Below are 17,772 nucleotides of genomic sequence, written 5' to 3' on the forward strand. Positions count from 1 at the left end.
AGTGTCTGCAGGAGAGAACCAGCTCAGTGTAATCACACTGGAAACACAGGCCTGGCTAAAGTCGGTCCCAGTGGTAATAGAAATGAACTTCTATGACCAGCTTTGTAGGATTGATTTTCTATGGTGAGAAGAGACCCAAAATGGTCTTGAAGTAGAATCTTTTTCAAATATAGACTCTTCAAATTTAATTTTTGAATAGGAACATTTGTATCATTCAGGACTATGAATGATATATGTATGTGTATATATGATTATATATATTTACATATAAAAAGGTATATATAAAGATATGCAGTAAGATGTCTAATTCACCCCATCCCACATCCATCCAATTCTTACCTTTCTCCCTAGAACATAGTTCCCCCATAACTTTCAATGTTTTCTTATGTATCTTTCCAGATTTTCTTTATGAAAATACAAGCAAATATAAATATATACTCTTTAAAATATATTCTATTTACATAAAAAGTAGTATATTATTTATAGAATTTTGCACTTTATGTTTTTTTCACCTAATAAGCTATCTTTCTATGTTAGTGCATAGAGAGCTTACTCATTCTTTTATACAACTACATACTATTTTGTTGTATTAGTGAGTCATCACATATTTAACCAGATGTGCTGCAGTGAATAACTTTTAGATATTTCACACATGTGCAAGTATATCTGTAGCATGAATTCTTAAAAGTAAATCCTACTATTGGGTCATAAATACATATATTTTAAAATTGATAGATACTGCTGAATTTCTCTCCATAGTGTTTGTATCAGTTCTCGACAGCCTTGCTGAAAAAGTTTATTAATCAAACTTTTGGATTTTTGCAAATCTGATAAGAAAAATGGTATCTCGGTGTAGATTTTTTAACTGAAGTATAATTGACATATTACATTAGTTTCAGGTGTACAGTGTAATGATTCAATATTTGTATATACTGCAAAATGATCAACTCAGTAAGTCTAGTTAACATCTGTCCCCATATAGTTACAGATTTTTTTCTTATGATGAGGAATTTTAAGATTTATTCTCTTAGCGACTTTAAAGTATGCAATACAGTGTTATTAACTATAGTCACTATGATGTACATTCCATCCACATGACTTATCTAGTTTACCTACTTTACCCATTTCACCCACCCCCCTGCCTCTGGCAACCACCAATCTGTTCTCTGTATCTATGAGCTTTTTATTTTTTAAGATTGCACATCTAAATAAGATTATACAGTATTTGTCTTTCTCTTCCTAACTTATTTCACTCAACATAATGCCCTCAAGATCCATTCATGTTGCCAGAAATGGCAAGATTTTATTTTTTTAATGGCTGAATAGTATTCCATTGTCTGTGTGTGTGTGTACACACATATCACATCTTTATCTATTCATCCATCAATGGAAACAGCTTGTGTCCATGTCTTAGCTATTGTAAATGATGCTGCAGTGAACATGGGGGTGCATGTGTCTTTTCAAATTAGTGTTTCCATTTTCTTCAGATAAATATCCAGAAGTGGAATTGCTGGATCATATGGTAGTTCTAGTTTTAATTTTTTGAGGAACTTCCACACTGTTTTTCATAGTGGTACATTTCTCTTATGAATAAGGTTAAGCACATTTTCTTATGTCTAAGAGCCATTTGTAGTTCCCTTTCTTTCAACTCTATATAGTCTTTGCCCACTTTTTACTGTTGAGCTATTAGTCTTTTTCTTATCAATTTCTAGGAGCTCTTTATATATTATAGATAAATCGGATTTTAACTCAAAAACAGCATATCTCTGAAAAGTTCCTATGCCAGTGGTTTTACAGTGTCTTTTAGCAGCAAAGCTCTTTGTTAGATTGAAATCATAAAAAAAAAATCCTAAAAACACATACACCAATAAAATTGGAGCTGTTCTATTGAAATGGAAGTGAAGAATGGATTTCTTTCCTCATGCCTCCCTGACACCTCTGAGGAATCCCAAAGCAGTACGGAACAGTTTGAAAATGACTACCCTCCATGGCTGGTTGACCTGTGATTTCAGTTTCCCCTAACACTTTCAGCTAAAATACTTTCTAGTGTCTAACCTGAATCCATAGTGATGCAGTTGATACTCTTTCATACTTGACATAGTTGGGCAATTTGTGATAATATGACCTTTCTTCCATTCTTAACCTTTACATGTTATTTAATTATGTTATCATTTAATACCTTTTTGTGCTGGCCCCTCCAATGAGAGTAGAAATCTCCTTGAAGTCCAGGACACATCTTATTTATCTATCTTTGTAGCTCTAACCTACCATGGTACCAGCTACTGTCAAGGTATAATCAAGAACCTATCAGTGCCAGGTGTAGCTGAAGGACCTTCATAAGTGTTAGATGAATGAAGAAGAAAACAAGAGGGAAATGGCCTTTATCCCCGCCGCTCCCACCATACACATAAGCACAATGTGAATGCCTTTTAATTAATTGTCCAGGCATCCATGGAAACAAGGAAAATGCCTTCATGTTATTCAGGTTAATAGCTTTCTCCTATGTGCCTTTTCTCTAGACCAACACCATTTGCCATTTATTTTGAACTTTGCTATTTACCAAATACTTCGGGGCTTTTAAAATAAATTATCTCTAAACCTCACAGCCATGTAAGGTAGATGGCATGCTCACTTTGAAGATGAGGATTCTGAAGTGCAAAGAGATTAAGTATCTTTCCCAAAGTCACAGAGCAAAGACATGCCAGAGCAGAGATTTATACGTAATGTTTGCAGACCCCAGAGACCAGGCTCAATTCCTTTTGCTTGCATCACTGAGATATGGAACTGAAAAACACTACAGCATCCAATGCAGAGCTTCCTTTTGTAGACTTGTGCTGCTCTTTTCTTGTGTTTCTGGGACCTGGAGAGTTTAGCCCTTTGGACTATACAGGTCTGTTTTGTTTGTGTGTGTGTGTGTGTGTGTGTGTGTGTGTGTGTGTCTCAAGGAAATTAAAGGGGTCATAACCTCTTCTTTCAAGCCTTTTACCATCATCTACATATCCCACTTCCACCACCACCTCCAAAATGGCCTGCGGATATGCTGGGACTGTGCCACTAGAACAAGAGGAAATCAGACTGGAAACATAAGTATCAAGATCAGCCATCAAAAATAAAGTCAGATCTTGAGTAACAGTAGCAATGGCAAGAGAAGGGAGGGACTCCTTGGAGTCAAGGAGATCCGATGCCTGGGAGCTCTGGAGAGGTGTACATTTATCTCATAAATCCGGGGAGCTGATTTGTCTTCCGACTTACAGATGGCCTTTCTGACTAGCAAAGAACTGGCCCACTAAGGAGATGAAAATTTGATGGTAGGGAGAGTGGAGAAGAGAGCCACCAGCTTGGGGACAGTGGGTTCTAGAGGGGTTGTGCCAGGAGGGGAGAGAATGGTGTACCAAAGGAAGTGGGATAGGACCACAGACTTTTTGGTAAATTTTGCCACTTGCTCTGAAGGGGGAAAAAGCCTGCGGCAAAGTTATTCACACTAAGATGTTACTGACAATGTGTATCCTCTCAGAGAAATTTTTGAATTATAAGATCTGATTGCCAAAAGGCAATCACTTATTTCAAAGGAATGGACTTCTAATGGCATTTTAAGCATCAGTGAGAGAAAAGGAGGTAAGAGATCCTTAGGATAAGGGAGTGTTTTCTGAGCACCTCAGAAATCATAGTTCTGCTTACATACAAGATCATCCCTTACTGCGGGAGAAGGAGCAGTGCCTTTTTGCAACACAACTGTAGTCAGATGGCTTAATGCTGGTCTTACCTGGCAGTGCCTTTCCTCCACTGCTCAGAGTGCTGTGTGGGATTTGACTAGAAACGGGAGATGGCAGAGGCTAAAAATCATGCAGCCTGGCCACTTCTGTTGTAGCATTCTCCTGAAGGGCCCTGAAGCCAGCCTTGCTTCAAACTGATTTCCTGCCAGCTTTTGGCCAGGAACACTGAATGTGGTCCAAGGATAGTTGGTTAGAAACCCAACCACCTTGGAAAATCTGGGAAGGGAGAGGATAAGAGTCCAAGGTGGCTTTCCTTGCTTCTGTGGTTCCTTGCATGCTGTGTTGGCCCTTCAAAGATGCAAGGGGAGATTTAAGTTCCGTATCCCATCCTTAGATATAAAAGTCGAGGCCCAAAGAAGTAAAGTGACTTGTGCAATGTTATAGGAGGTGGGTACACAAGCTAGGATTGTGACTCAGTGATCCTGCCCTCCAGTTTTTTAAAAAAAATTATTTTCATTAATAAAAATTGTAAATATTTAAGGTATACAACATGCTGATTTGATATACATATACATATTGAAATGATTACTGCAGTTAAGCTAATTAACATCATCTCTTGATATATACTGTTCATTCTGTGGTGAGGGCACCTGAAATCTACTCTTCTAGCAAATTTCTAGTATACAATACAGTATTATTAACTGTAACCATCATGCTGCACATTAGCTCTCTAGACTTATTCATCTTACGTAACTGAATCTTTGTACCCTTTGACCTATATCTCCCCATTTCTCACATCTCCCTGCCCCTGGTAACCACCATTCTAGTCTCTGCTTCTACATATTTGACTTTTTTAGATTTCATGTATAAGTGAGATTATGCATTTTTTTCTTTCTGTAACTGGCTTATTTCACTTAGCATAATGTCCTCAAGGTTCAACCATGTTGTTGCAAATGGCAGGATCCCTTTTTTAAGGCTGAATATTCCATTATATATGCATATACACGCACCACAATTTCTTTATCCATCCAAGGATATGGAATATGGGATCAACACTTAGGTTGTCTCCATATCTTGGCTATTGGAATAATGCTGCAGTAAACATGGGATGCAATAAACATGAGAACACAGATATCTCTTCCAAGGACTAATTTCATTTCCTTTTTGTCCCCTAGTTTTAATACCCACTGTGTGAAAAGAGCCTAAACTTCAAGGCAGGAAAAGTGTATTTCCGAGTTGGCTCTTCTAGTAAATAGCTGTGTGATAAGGACCAAATCTTTTGAGGCATTAGTAGCCTCATATTCATAATTCTCTCCTGTCCTCAGCCCCATTAGGGATATTAGAAAAATGAAATAAGATTAAATGGGGAGATGTTAAGATAAATTTCTTGTGTAAAACTAACATTAAGCATGACCATCATTGGTTTCTTTTTCTTTGATTTTTTTGTCTTCCTCTTTTTTGCTTTCTCTCCAACCCCTGTTGAGTAGATTAATAGACTCCAATGCCAGGTTACTCTGAAGACTATTACAAGAAAGACTCTCAAGGTCAAGGTCCACTGGAAAACTTCATTCTGCAGTTGCCTCACCATTGATCCCTTGGTGGAAGACCCAATTCAAAACTCAATCCAAGTTCTTTTGAGGCAAAAAAAACCCCCCAAAAAACAAAACCCAAACTTTCTCTTCTTTCAGTATTCCAAAGATTTGCCAGCTCCTGTAAGAGTCATGGCAGATATTATTTTGTAGGTCATCCGAGTTTTCCTTCACCACAAAATACTGCAATTTGGTATAATTAGGGCCCAGGGGCAAATGGCCCTGCTCTTGTACTTTGTCCATTGGATTTCATGCATGTGTACCAGCTGCAGCTGTCTGGTTGTGTGTACTTGTGGGCAGCAGCAGGGACTCAGCCCAGGCCAGAGGGCCAATTAGTATGAGTTAAATGCTTTCTAGGAGCTAAGGCTTTTCTTTTTAAGGCAAAATTAAGGAACTTCCTTTGTACTCTGTAAGGGGTCATTAATAACTACTTAACACCCAAAGAGTGATTTACTCAGAAATTGAAGCTAGATCAACTTATGTAGCAAAGTATAGAATTGAGTCAGTTACCCAAATCACGAAGCCACAGAAAGTGCGATGTCAGTTTTCTGGATATTTGAGGCCATTCTGCAGGGACCACACACCCTTCATGTTCTGCTGGTTTTGGTTTTAAGTTAAATTGTCCTTTACTTGTGACAGGTTTGAAGTGATTGGCACCCTAGGAGGGAATATTCTTGAATCAGTCAAACATCAGTTCAGCTCCTAGTGCTACAATTAATAAGTTGTGTGACCCTGGGCCTTAGTTTCCTAATTTCTTGAGCCTTAGTTTCCTCATCAGCAAAATGGACAGAACCTTAATATCTACATCAGAATGTTACTAGTAAGGACCAATGAGAAAATGTATTGAAAAGCACTCACCATTTTGCCTAGCATATTATTTAGGGCACAGTAATGTTAACTATTGTTTGATGATGATGGATATTATTATTAGCCTTTATCATGTTTACCTACATCCTGAGAACAATATCATTCTGTTTTTTTTAAAGTTTTAATGAGGTATAATTTACCCACCATAACGTGGACTCATTTTCATTATGGCTTTGAGTGGTGGGAAATAAAAAATGGTCTAACTCTTTTTAAAAAAATTTATTGAAGTATAGTTGATTTATGATATGTTATTTTCAGATGTACAGCAAAGTGATTCAGATATAAATATACGTATATACACACACACACACACACACACACACATTTCAGATTATTTTCCATTATAGGTTATTCCAAGATATTGAACAGAGTTCCCTATGTTATACACTAAATCCTTGTTGCTTATCTATTTTATGTATAGTAGTTTGTATCTGTTAGTCCTATACTCCTAATTTATCCCTCACCTACCTCCCTTTCCCCTTTGGTAACCATAAGTTTGTTTTACATGCCTGTTAGTCTGTTCCTGCTTTGTATAGAGATTCATTTGTATTATTTTTTAGATTCCACATGTAAGTGGCATCATGTAATATTTGTTTTTCTCTGCCTGACTTACTTCACTTGGTGTGATAATCTCTAGGTCCATCCATATTGCTGCAAATGGCACTATTTCATTCTCTTTTATAGCTGAGTAATATTCCATTATATATGTATATCACACCTTCTTTATCCATCCATCTGTCGATGGACATTTAGGTTGCTTCCATATCTTGGCTATTGTAAATAATGCTGCTGTGAACATTGGGGTGCATGTATCTTTTCAAATTAGGGTTTTTGTCTTCTCTGGATATAAGCCCAGGAGTGGGATTGCTGGATCATATGGAAACTCTATTTTTAGTTTTTTAAGAAACCTCCATCACAGTGAAAAAAAAAGTGACAATGTATATATATATGTTCACGTATAACTGAAAAATTGTGCTGTACACTGGAATTTGACACAATGTTGTAAAATGACTATAACTCAATGAAAAATGTTAGGGAAAAAAGGAAACCTCCATACTGTTTTCCATAGTGGCTGCACCCATTACATTCCCACCCACAGTGTAGGAGGGTCCTCCAGGATGGTCTGACTCTTTAAGCCTCTCCCTAGTGAAATATACAACTCCCCTCATTTCTCTTCTTCCACTGCCTCAAAGCAGGTACTTCACAAGCTCTGCTTGTATCTATTGTTAATTTGTACATTGATGATTAGTTTAACCTGGGCACTTATTCATTGATATTTGGGAGGTGTGTGTGTGTGTGTGTGTGTACACAGTATGCACTTTAAGGAAGCCTAGTCAAAAGACTTCTTGAGACCATTCACTTAGAGTGAACTCTGAGTTGTCTCTTGGTTCTGTTACATGGCAACCCTGCACCAGACTCCATGGAGAAAGAGACATGTAAGGCAGAGTCTCAGTCTTCAAAAAGCAATACATACAAATGTATACATGAGTTGGTAGAAAGAAGATGGAATTTAGAGGTAGAGGACCAGATTTCAGTTCCCTTTTTCATCACTCACTACCTTCGTGACTCCAGCTAAGTCATTCAACCTCAGAGACTTGTCACCCTCAAATGAAAAATGAGGATAAGAATCTGCCTTACTTGCTTCACAGTGTTGTTATGAGGCTCTATTGTAACAAAGTATGTGAAAGCTCTTTGCAAATTGTTGGCTGAGTGGCTATAATTTACAAATATGAGTTACAATAATATTCAAGTGCCAAATTTGTACTTCAGACATAAGACACTTTGAGAGGTGCAGATCATGGGCTGGATCTATGAGGGACTGATTCATGGAGGAAAGGGGACTTCTGCTGAGCCTTCAAAGTCAGACAGAACTTCAATAGGTGGAAAAGACTGGGAGGGAGGGAGCAGTCTTGGTAGAAGGATTAAAAATAAGCAAAAACTTCAGAGGCTGGAACAAGGATACAAGCAAGTGATATGAAACATTGGAGGGAGTACAGTTACCAAGGTAGTCATAATAGGTGGTTTCTCATCTGAAAAGACTCCTTTCTTCCAGGCAAGGTAATACCTTATTCATCTAAGACTATTAGCTCCATCAAGGGAGGGGTCTTGTCCTTCTTCACTGATCTCTCTCTAGTGCCCATCACAGTGCCTGGTATACAGTAGGTGCTCAATAAATGTCCAACAAGTGAAGAAATGGGTGGGTGGTCGCATTAGTTACTGTTCTTGTCTGGCTGCTTTAATATTATCTAAGTTATCAGCCACTGGATTAGGGACTATCTGCTGTTGGGATTTATGAAATTCTTTCCAATGATGCCAATACTTGGTCTGTTTTTTCTCCATTCTGTCCCAGAAGACTCCTTACCCACTGCGAACAATAAGGTGACCAGCAAGTCGTGCGAGTACAATGGGACCACTTACCAACATGGTGAGCTGTTCATGGCTGAAGGGCTCTTTCAGAACCGGCAACCCAACCAGTGCACCCAGTGCAGCTGTTCGGTAAGACCCTGTATCTTATTGTCCGTGCTGTCCCCTACCCAAATAAGAGTGCTCCTATACTTGTCTCTTTAGTTTGAGCCTACACTGTAGGGTGCTTGATTGAAAGATGAATTGCATCTAAATCACAAGCCTCCCTACCAATCCAGACTCCGGGATCTTCATCAACCCTGAGCTACACTGTTGAAGAGGTCAGACCTAGTTATATCCTGGTCTTAAAACTTTAAGACTGCTTAAAAGGACAAAGATGAGCTAATAGCCTTGATCTGTCTGTATTCCTTTTTACAATAACTACACCACCAAAGCCTTCATCTGAACAACTCAATTATTTGAAGCCTTGGAAATGCTATGGTTAGAAAGGTCACTGGCATGACCTAGGGCCACTCAGTCTAATTCACAAGAAAATAGGTTGTCTCTTGGTTCCCATCCCTTAAATATCCTACTAACCAGTTCATTCCTGGTTCCCTGCAATGAGAAAACTCTCAACAAATACTTGATCATGATGAAATTGCTTGTTAAGAGAATTGTATACTTCAGGAAGAAGACATACTGATTATATTATCATCTAATTGTGCAGTCCAGAGAATGTAATAGATAGAATCAGAAAATGGAGTCAAATGGCTGTTTAAGCTGAAGTATGAGAGAATGAAGTTAGGTGTAGAAACAACTTTTCTGCCTATAAAGGGTATTAAACACTGGACTGACAAGGGAAGTTAAAGAATCTCCTTGCTTAGGGATTTTTAGTAAGAATAGAAGATCTCAGTAGTGTGGGCAAATTCTGTTGTAGCCATGCTTTCCTAATGACTTTTCAGGAACCCATCTAGCCCCAGAACAATATGCTCCTATGAACTAAGTGCAAGGCTTAAGGAATAATGTTTGGAACATAGAATTTTAGGGAATGAACATTATTCAAGGACAAACATAACTAGCAAGTAAATCTGATCCTCTCCCTTGGCTTGTGCTGGACTGAGCTACCCATTCAGATGATCTTGCATAGTTTTGTATCAACCCAAAGAGCTTGTCTACTTTGTTTGGAAGGGAGACTCTAGTAAGTGTTACAAAAGGGAGCTATCATGCGAATCTGCATTCCCCCCAAACCCCAACATCCAGCTGAGGCATAATGAGGGCCAAGGGATAGAATGGGCAGAGAAGAGAGGGGCAAGACTATATTTGGTTGTTTGGCAGCTCAGAGCAGCCGTCTCACTGACAACTTTGTTCCATCTTAGACCAGGATGCCTGAAGAGGATTTCCAACTCTTCTGTGACTTAGTCTCTGGCCTGAAGAAATAGTAAATAAAAAAATAATACATCATAAAATTTAGGAAGTACCTAGAACTGACTATGGAACAGCAGTGGGGAGGGGAGAGATGTGTCGTGTTTGAGTCCCTACTCATCCCAGGTACTGAGCTAAAGCCTTAGCACGTATGCCAGCTCTTTCTGACCTTAATTTTGTTTCTCTTTGGCAGGAGGGAAATGTGTACTGTGGTCTCAAGACTTGCCCCAAGTTAACCTGTGCCTTCCCAGTCTCTGTTCCAGATTCCTGCTGCCGGGTGTGCAGAGGTAGGTATCCTGCATCCCAAGACTTCGGGTGCCTCCATCCTGAGTAGCAAGATTTAGAAGAGGAAATTAACCTGTCCAGTGGCCTAGGGAAAGAGAATTTTCTGTGGTAGCCTTAGTTTTTAAATATGCTTTCATTCACAAAAGTTAGAACAAATAAAAGCACTGCTTTTAAGGGTCACTGCCTAAAAGAAACTGCGCTGGAGCGCAGCAGGGGAAGGAGGGTGACAGTCATCTAATGTGAAAGTAAGTATCTGTAGCTCTCCTTCCTTAATCCCTTCTAGCTTGGCCCCTACATGACTGTATTGTAAAACCCAGGGCATTTCCACACACAGCCTTAAAAGAAAGAATGGGCCTCGCAAAGCATTAATGTGACCATTTTGAATACTGTGTAGGGCAAATACAGGAGTATTTTTAAAATCCCGCTGTAAAATGGTGACAAACTCAATGAAAGCAAAGTGGAAGACAGCATCTTCTCAAGTTATATCCAGAAGGGAATCATCATCTTCTCAAGCCAGGTTTTTTCTTCTTTGGGTTCCATTTCTTTGATAATGGCACCAATTTTTTTCTCTAGGTTCCCTAGATCAAACATAATCACCATTAATTTCTCCTTTATTCCCTTTTTCTCAAATTACCAAATCTATCAGCAGTCCTTTATGTCCCCTCTTTCCCACTTGCCCCCTGGCAGTATCCTAATTTTGTGCTTTCCTTCTATCCAATCAGCATGCTTATTGATTGTTTACTATATGCTTGGCACTGTGCTCAAGGCTGGATACATATTGGTAAATACAGTTGACATACAGGGCACTGCTAGCCTCTATGGCATCTTTATGTGAATTACAAAAAGGATTCTCTTACTTAAGATATTTGACTGCCATTCACCAGAAAATCTTTGTGAATGTACCTCTGTAGCTGTGGCACCCTTGTGCAGTACACAGCCTGTACAGCCATATGTGGCATACATAGCAGCCAAGATATGTTCTTTGCTCTTATGGAACTCACGTTTTACCAGAGAAGACGTAATAAACAAAGAAATATCTAAATATAAATAATGTAAGTACTATGAAGAAAATAAACAAAGGACTGAGAAAATAAGAGGTGAAGGCATTTAGGTTGAGCATTTGGAAAGGCCTCTCTGAGATGACACGTACTCTCAGACTAAAAGGATGAAAAGGAATTATCCATGCAAAGGTCCTGGTGGAAGAACATTCCAGACAGAAAGAAAATTCAAAGGACCAGGCAGGGAAGAGCTTAGAGCATTCAAGGAGCCTAGGGACCCATGTGGCAGGAATATAACTGGCATGTAATGAGACTGGAGAGGTGAACAGGAGTCAGACCACATAGGATCTTCAAGACCATGGGAAGGAGTTTGGATTTCCTTTTTTAGGTACATTGGGAAGCCATCAGAAGGTTGTACACAGGGGCATGACATGATCCAGTTGATGTCTTAAAAGATCTCACTGGTTCTTGTGTCCAGACTAGACTGAAGGGAGGAAATAAGACAAATGGGGAGACCAGGAAGATGAGTATAGCAGTCTTTCTAGGATGAGAAGGTGGGTTTCTGGTCTGGGGACACAGTGCAGAGTAGTGGTTCAGATTGGGTTCCCTGGAGCCAGGCTGCCTCAGTTCTAATCCCATCCCTGCTGCTTCCTAGCTGGGTGATCATGAGCAATGTACTCAAGCTTTCTAGCAATCTTTACCGTGAGGATAATGTTAGCACCTACTTCCAAATGGTTGTGAGGTTTAAATGAGATAATACAGGAAAAGGACCTAGGACACTGTCTCCCATAGAGTGAGGACTCAATAACGAAAAATGGACAAATTTGAAATTCAGTAGGCCCTCCAGATCTGCAAGTGGTGCATCCGCAGAGTCAACCAACCGTGGTTTGAACGTATAGAGAAAAAATAAATCCAGAAATTTCCAAAAAGCAAAACTTGAATTTGCCTTGCCCTGGCAACTATTTACATGGCATTTACATTGTATTTCCAACTATTTACATAGCATTAACATTCTATTTGGTATTAAAAGTAATCTAGAGATGATTTAAAGTATATAGGAGGATGTTTGTAGGCTATATGCAAAGACTGAACAATTTTATATAAGGGACTTGAGCATCCTCGAATTTTGGTATTTGGGAGGGTCATAGAACCAATCCCCCACAGATACCGAGGGTCAGCTGTATATTTAGAGCATTGTTTCTTGGTTATGGCTGCATATTGGAATTACTTTGGTAAATTTAGGTTATTTCCATGTCTTGGCTGTTGTAAATAAGTGCTGCTATGAATACTGAAGTGCATGTATCTTTTCTTTTCTTTTTTTTTTTTTTTTTGCATGTATCTTTTCAAATTAGAGTTTTCTCCAGATACACACCCAGGAGTGAGATTGCTGGGTCATATGGTAACTCTATTTTTAGTTTTTCACAGAGCCTTCATACTGTTTTACATAATGGCCACATCAATTTGCATTCCCACCAACAGTGTAGGAGGGTTCCCTTTTCTCTACACCCAAGAGAGTCCACTCTTAGCAGAGGTGTACATTTGGTTACTAGTATAACCAGCTAGTCGCTGTAATCCTATTGTTTGGCTGAAGTGATTTTGTTTGGGGAAAAATTCTGTGACATCTAATGTGAAAAACAATTAATAAAAGAAAGGAAACTGCAAAAAGACATATTATTGCATCCACGCAGAAATATAGTGCAAAGGACATAGGCTCTGAAGCCAGAAGGACACAGATTTGACCTGGTAGAGCTATTGCTGACCAGTGATGTTACCTTGGGAAAGCTACTTAACCACTCAGGACCTTTGTTCTCTCAGCTGTGAAAACGGCAATTATGATATCTACAACCCATGGAAAAGTTGTAAAATTTAACTGAGCTGACATAGAATGCCAGGAGAAAGTCTAATACAAAGTTACTGCTTACCATATATAATGTAACTTAATATATTTTATATAATTTTACTATATTTATTACCCTGGGATTAAATAGAATTGCATCTTCGCTATTGCTGATAGCCTTGCCTTTTGATTTACTTTATCTCCATATAAAGAACTATATTTCTAGTCCTTCTTGGGGCAACAGTTCCTGAGACTAACCATCTTCTCAGCGGTTCTCTTGTCACAATTTGAATTTCTTCTCTTTTTGTTATGTCCTCAGAAGCAACAGATTAAAAGCTGGTTATTACTGATGATGTATGTCCCTTCACATACTTGACAATTCATTAAGTTCTTTCTTTGCCATCTCTTCTCCAGTCTAAATAAACTATTCTCTTTCATCTTTCCCTCTAAAGACTAAATCTTACACTTCATAAAATTGATGCTTTTTTTCTCTGCCTTTAATTTCCTTACATCTTTCATTTGTATATAATATGATTGAATTTCCTCTGAAGTTCTAATTTTTGAAGCACCTAGTTTTTTTGTTGTTGTTGAAATGATGTTTTTACAAAGGTATACCTTGTATAAGCGTATTACTCACAGAGCAGGGAACCCAGACGCACTTCTCCACTACGCTGGCCACCCTAATTGCAGGCAAAATACTGCTGAAGAAATAACGTTTTGAGCACTGAACTTGCCTACCTTGGTATAAAGGGCCCCACTGAAACAGGTTCTCTGCACTGTCTCCAAACACTAACGTGTGCCTTTCCCTCTGGATCAGGTGGCAGTCTTAGCCATGGATTAATCTCAGCCCCATCCTCAGTTGTTTAGATGTGTCTTTGAGGCTAGGACAGTCAGGAGAGTGTGGGAAGGGTGCGTGTCCTTGCTGGCACTTCAGCAAACCTCATCTGGACTGGAAGTGTAGTGCAAACAGCCACTGGAGCCCTAAGGGAAACTCTTAACAGAAGAAAAAAAAATCTCTGCAGAGATTGTGCCACAGCCACATTCTGGGTGGGCAGGCCTCATACCCAAACCCACTCTCACCTTTTATCATTTCTGCTTCCTGTCTCCTACCTATCTTGCCAAAGCAAAGGGGAAGGCTATGTACTTGGACTCTAGCCAAGGGAGACATATTTGGGGTAAGCTATCAGCTGTGTTGAGAGCCAAGCCTGCATTTGGTAGATGGTGTACATATGTAGCACTTTCTCTGTACCAAGTGATGATCTAAGCACTTATGTGTGTAATGGCTCATTTAACAACAGAGTAGGAACTATTATTATCCCTATTTTATAGATGAGAAAACTGAGGCAGAGAAGTTAAGTGATTTGCCCAAGGCTGCATGTTAGTAAGTGGCAGAGCTAGAATTTAACATTGTTGTCCTGGCTCTAGAGTCCCAAGCTCTTATGCTGTCTGGTGGGAGCCATCAGTAGGAGTGTGACAAGGGCCTCTCCTAGTGCAGGGGAGTAGAGGGGAAGAGAGGACATGCAATGCACATTGGCATAGGCAGATAATCCCAAGAGAGTAACCATACTGCCCATCTTTCCCCAACAAGATTGAACCAATCACAGGGGAACACCTCTCTTTCTGGGCTTAGAGAGTCCCGAGTGTAAACAGCTACCTTCTTTCATTCAGCAAACATTTGTCAAGCAACCACTAAGTATCCGGCACTGTGCTGGTACTGGAGATACACTGGTGAACAAAACAGACATGGAACCACCCCTCGTGGAGTTTAATGGGGAAGACGGACATTTATCAAATACTGACACAAGTAAATATAAAATCGGAACCGTGCCACATTCTACAAAGGAAAGGTGTTACAAAAGCCAGTAACTGATGAGGATCGACCTAGTCAGGGAGGTGAAGGAAGACTTTTAAGACTGTCTCTCCAGCTTCAGCTAACACCACATTTCTCTTTCCTCTCTGCACCCCAGAATCTGGGAGGACTAACTCAAAAGTTAGGGGGCTAACTAGTGGCAATCCTGTCCTCCCAAGATCCCTGACTTCTGACCCACCATGAAACCAGCCACCCTATGTTGTAGGAGTGTCTGTACTGTCTTTCCTGCATTGTACCTGCTGCATAATACTCAAGTTCAGACTTAGTATAGTCAGTTTACAATGTTGTGTCAATTTCTGGTGTACAGCACAATACTTCAGTCATATAGGAACATACATATATTCGTTTTCATATTCTTTTTAGCCATAAGTTAGTATAACATATTGAATATGGTTCCCTGTGCTATACAGTACAAAATTGTTGTTTATCTATTTTATGTATATTAGTTAGTATCTGCAAATCTTGAACTACCAATTTATCCTTTCCCACCCCCTTCCCCCCTGGTAACCATAAGTTGTTTTCTGTGTCTCTGTCTGTTTCTCTTTTGTAAATAAGTTTGTTTGTCTTTTTTTTTTTTTTTAGGTTCCACATATAAGTGATATATGGTATTTTTATTTCTCTTTCTGGCTTACTTCACTTAGAATGACAATCTCCAGTCCATCCATGTTGCTGCAAATGGCGTTATTTTATTCTTTTTTATGGCTGAATAGTATTCCATTGTGTAAATATACCACAACTTCTTTATCCACTCATCTGTTGATGGACATTTAGGTTGTTTCCAAGTCTTGGCTGTTATAAACAGTGCCACTATGCTAGTTCAGACTTCTTAAGGTACTACTTGATCATGTTGGCCAAGGTCTTCCATTTCTTATCATATTACCCAATCTCAGCTCTGCAGCTTGTTTTTTTTTAAAATTTTTTATTGAAATATGTTCCGTTTACAATGTTGTGTTATTTTCTATTGTACAGCATAGTGATTCAGTTATACATATATATTTCTTTTCATATTCTTTTCTTTATAGGTTATTACAAGGTATTGAATATAGCTCACTGTGCTATACAGTAGGACCTTGTTGTTTATCTGTTGTATATATAATGGTTAGTAGTTGCACAAAAGGCCCTCTGTCAAACAATCTGACCCTTTCTCAGCCTGCTACCTATCCTTGTTTCTCTGACACCAACACGTACACATATAGGCTAGCATTTCTGTCTTATAATATGCCATGTTCCTCCCCACCTTCACCCCTGTGATGTGCCTCTCTTTTTTACATACAATATCATATTTGTTTCCAGCGTACAACATAGTGATCAACATTTTGTACATTATGAATAGATCACCATGATAAGTCTAGTAACCATCTGTCACCATACAAAGTTATCACAATATTATTGACTATATTCCCTATGTTGTATATTACATCTTGGTGACTTATTTATTTTATAACTGGAAGTTTGTATCCCTTAAGCCCCTTCGCCCATTTCACCCATACCCCACCTCCTTCCATTGTGGTGACCACTAGTTTATTTTCTGTATCTATGGGTCAATTTCTGTTTGGTTTGGTTTGGTTGTTTTCTGCTTCAGTTCCACATTAAAGAGATCATATGGCATTTATTTTTGTTTGGCTTCTTTCACTTAGCATAATGCCCTCAAAGTCCATCCATGTTGTTACAAATTGCAAGATTTCATTCTTCTTTATGGCTGAATAATATTCCAGTGTGTGTGTGTGTGTGTGTGTGTGTGTGTGTGTGTGTGTGTGTGTGTATCACGTTTTCATTATCCCTTCACCTGTTGATGGACATTTCCATTATTTCCATATCTTGGCTGTTGTAAATAATGCTGCAGTGAACATAGTGGTACATGTGCCTTTTCTAATTAGTGTTTTCATTTTCTTCTGATAAATACCCAAAACTGGAATTGCAGGATCCTATGGAGTTCTATTTTTAATTTTTTGAGAAATTCCCATACTGTTTTCCATAGTGGCTGCACCAATTTACATTCTTACCAACAATGCACAAGGGTTCCCTTTTCTCTACATCTTTGCCAACACTTGTTATTTGTTGTCTTTTTGATGATAGCCATTCTGACAGGTGTGAGGTGATATCTCATTGTGGTTTGATTGGCATTTTCCTGATGATTAGTGACGTTGAGCATCTTTTCACGTGTCTGTTGGCCATCTGGATATCTTCCTTGGAAAAGTGTCTATTCAGGTCTTCTGCTCATTTTCATATGTAGCTCAAGGCTTCAGTATCTTTAATTATTTTTTTAATTGAAGTACAGTTGATTTACAATGTTGTTTTAATTTCAGGTGTACAGCAAAGTGATTCATTTATATATTTTTTCCGATTTTTTCCATAATAGATTATTACAAGATATTAAATATAGTTCTCAGTGCTGTACAGTAGGTCCTTGTTTATCTATTTTATATATTGTAGTGTGTGTATGTTAATCCTAAACTCTCTCCCCACAGTATATCTTTCCATCTGTTTGTGTCATCTTCAATTTCTTTCATCAGCATCTTACAGTTTTTGGAGTACAGGTATTTTGCCTTAGGTAGGTTTATTCCTAGGTATTCTTTTTGATATGATGGTAAATGGGATTGTTTCCTTAATTTCTCTTTCTGATATTTCACTGTTAGTATATGAAAATGCAACAGATTTCTGTATATTAATTTTGTATCCTGAAACTTTACAGAATTCATTGATGAACTCTGGTAGTTTTCTAGTAATATCTTCAGGATTTTCTGTGTATAGTATCATGTCATCTGCAAACAGTGACAGTTTTACTTCATCTTTTCTAATTTGGATTCCTTTTATTTCTTTTTCTTCTTTGATTGCTGTGGCTAAGACT

At 38.6% G+C, this 17,772-nt stretch overlaps 1 protein-coding gene across 5 annotated transcripts in view; it reads left to right on the forward strand.

The window, feature by feature from the left end:
• CHRDL1 (chordin like 1) overlaps positions 1 to 17,772 on the forward strand; it is a 123,361-nt gene that overhangs the window by 58,618 nt on the left and 46,971 nt on the right. For 3 of the 5 annotated variants that reach the window (XM_074358881.1, XM_074358879.1, XM_074358877.1), the window contains exons 5-6: positions 8,520 to 8,665; positions 10,128 to 10,221. In XM_074358881.1, coding sequence (XP_074214982.1) covers positions 8,520 to 8,665; positions 10,128 to 10,221 — 240 coding nt within the window. The remainder of the gene's footprint in view (positions 1 to 8,519; positions 8,666 to 10,127; positions 10,222 to 17,772) is intronic. The other 2 variants (XM_074358880.1, XM_074358878.1) reach the window with 1 other exon arrangement.

The sequence above is a fragment of the Camelus bactrianus genome, chromosome X (assembly GCF_048773025.1).
Source record: "Camelus bactrianus isolate YW-2024 breed Bactrian camel chromosome X, ASM4877302v1, whole genome shotgun sequence".
NCBI classification, from domain to species: Eukaryota; Metazoa; Chordata; class Mammalia; order Artiodactyla; family Camelidae; genus Camelus; species Camelus bactrianus.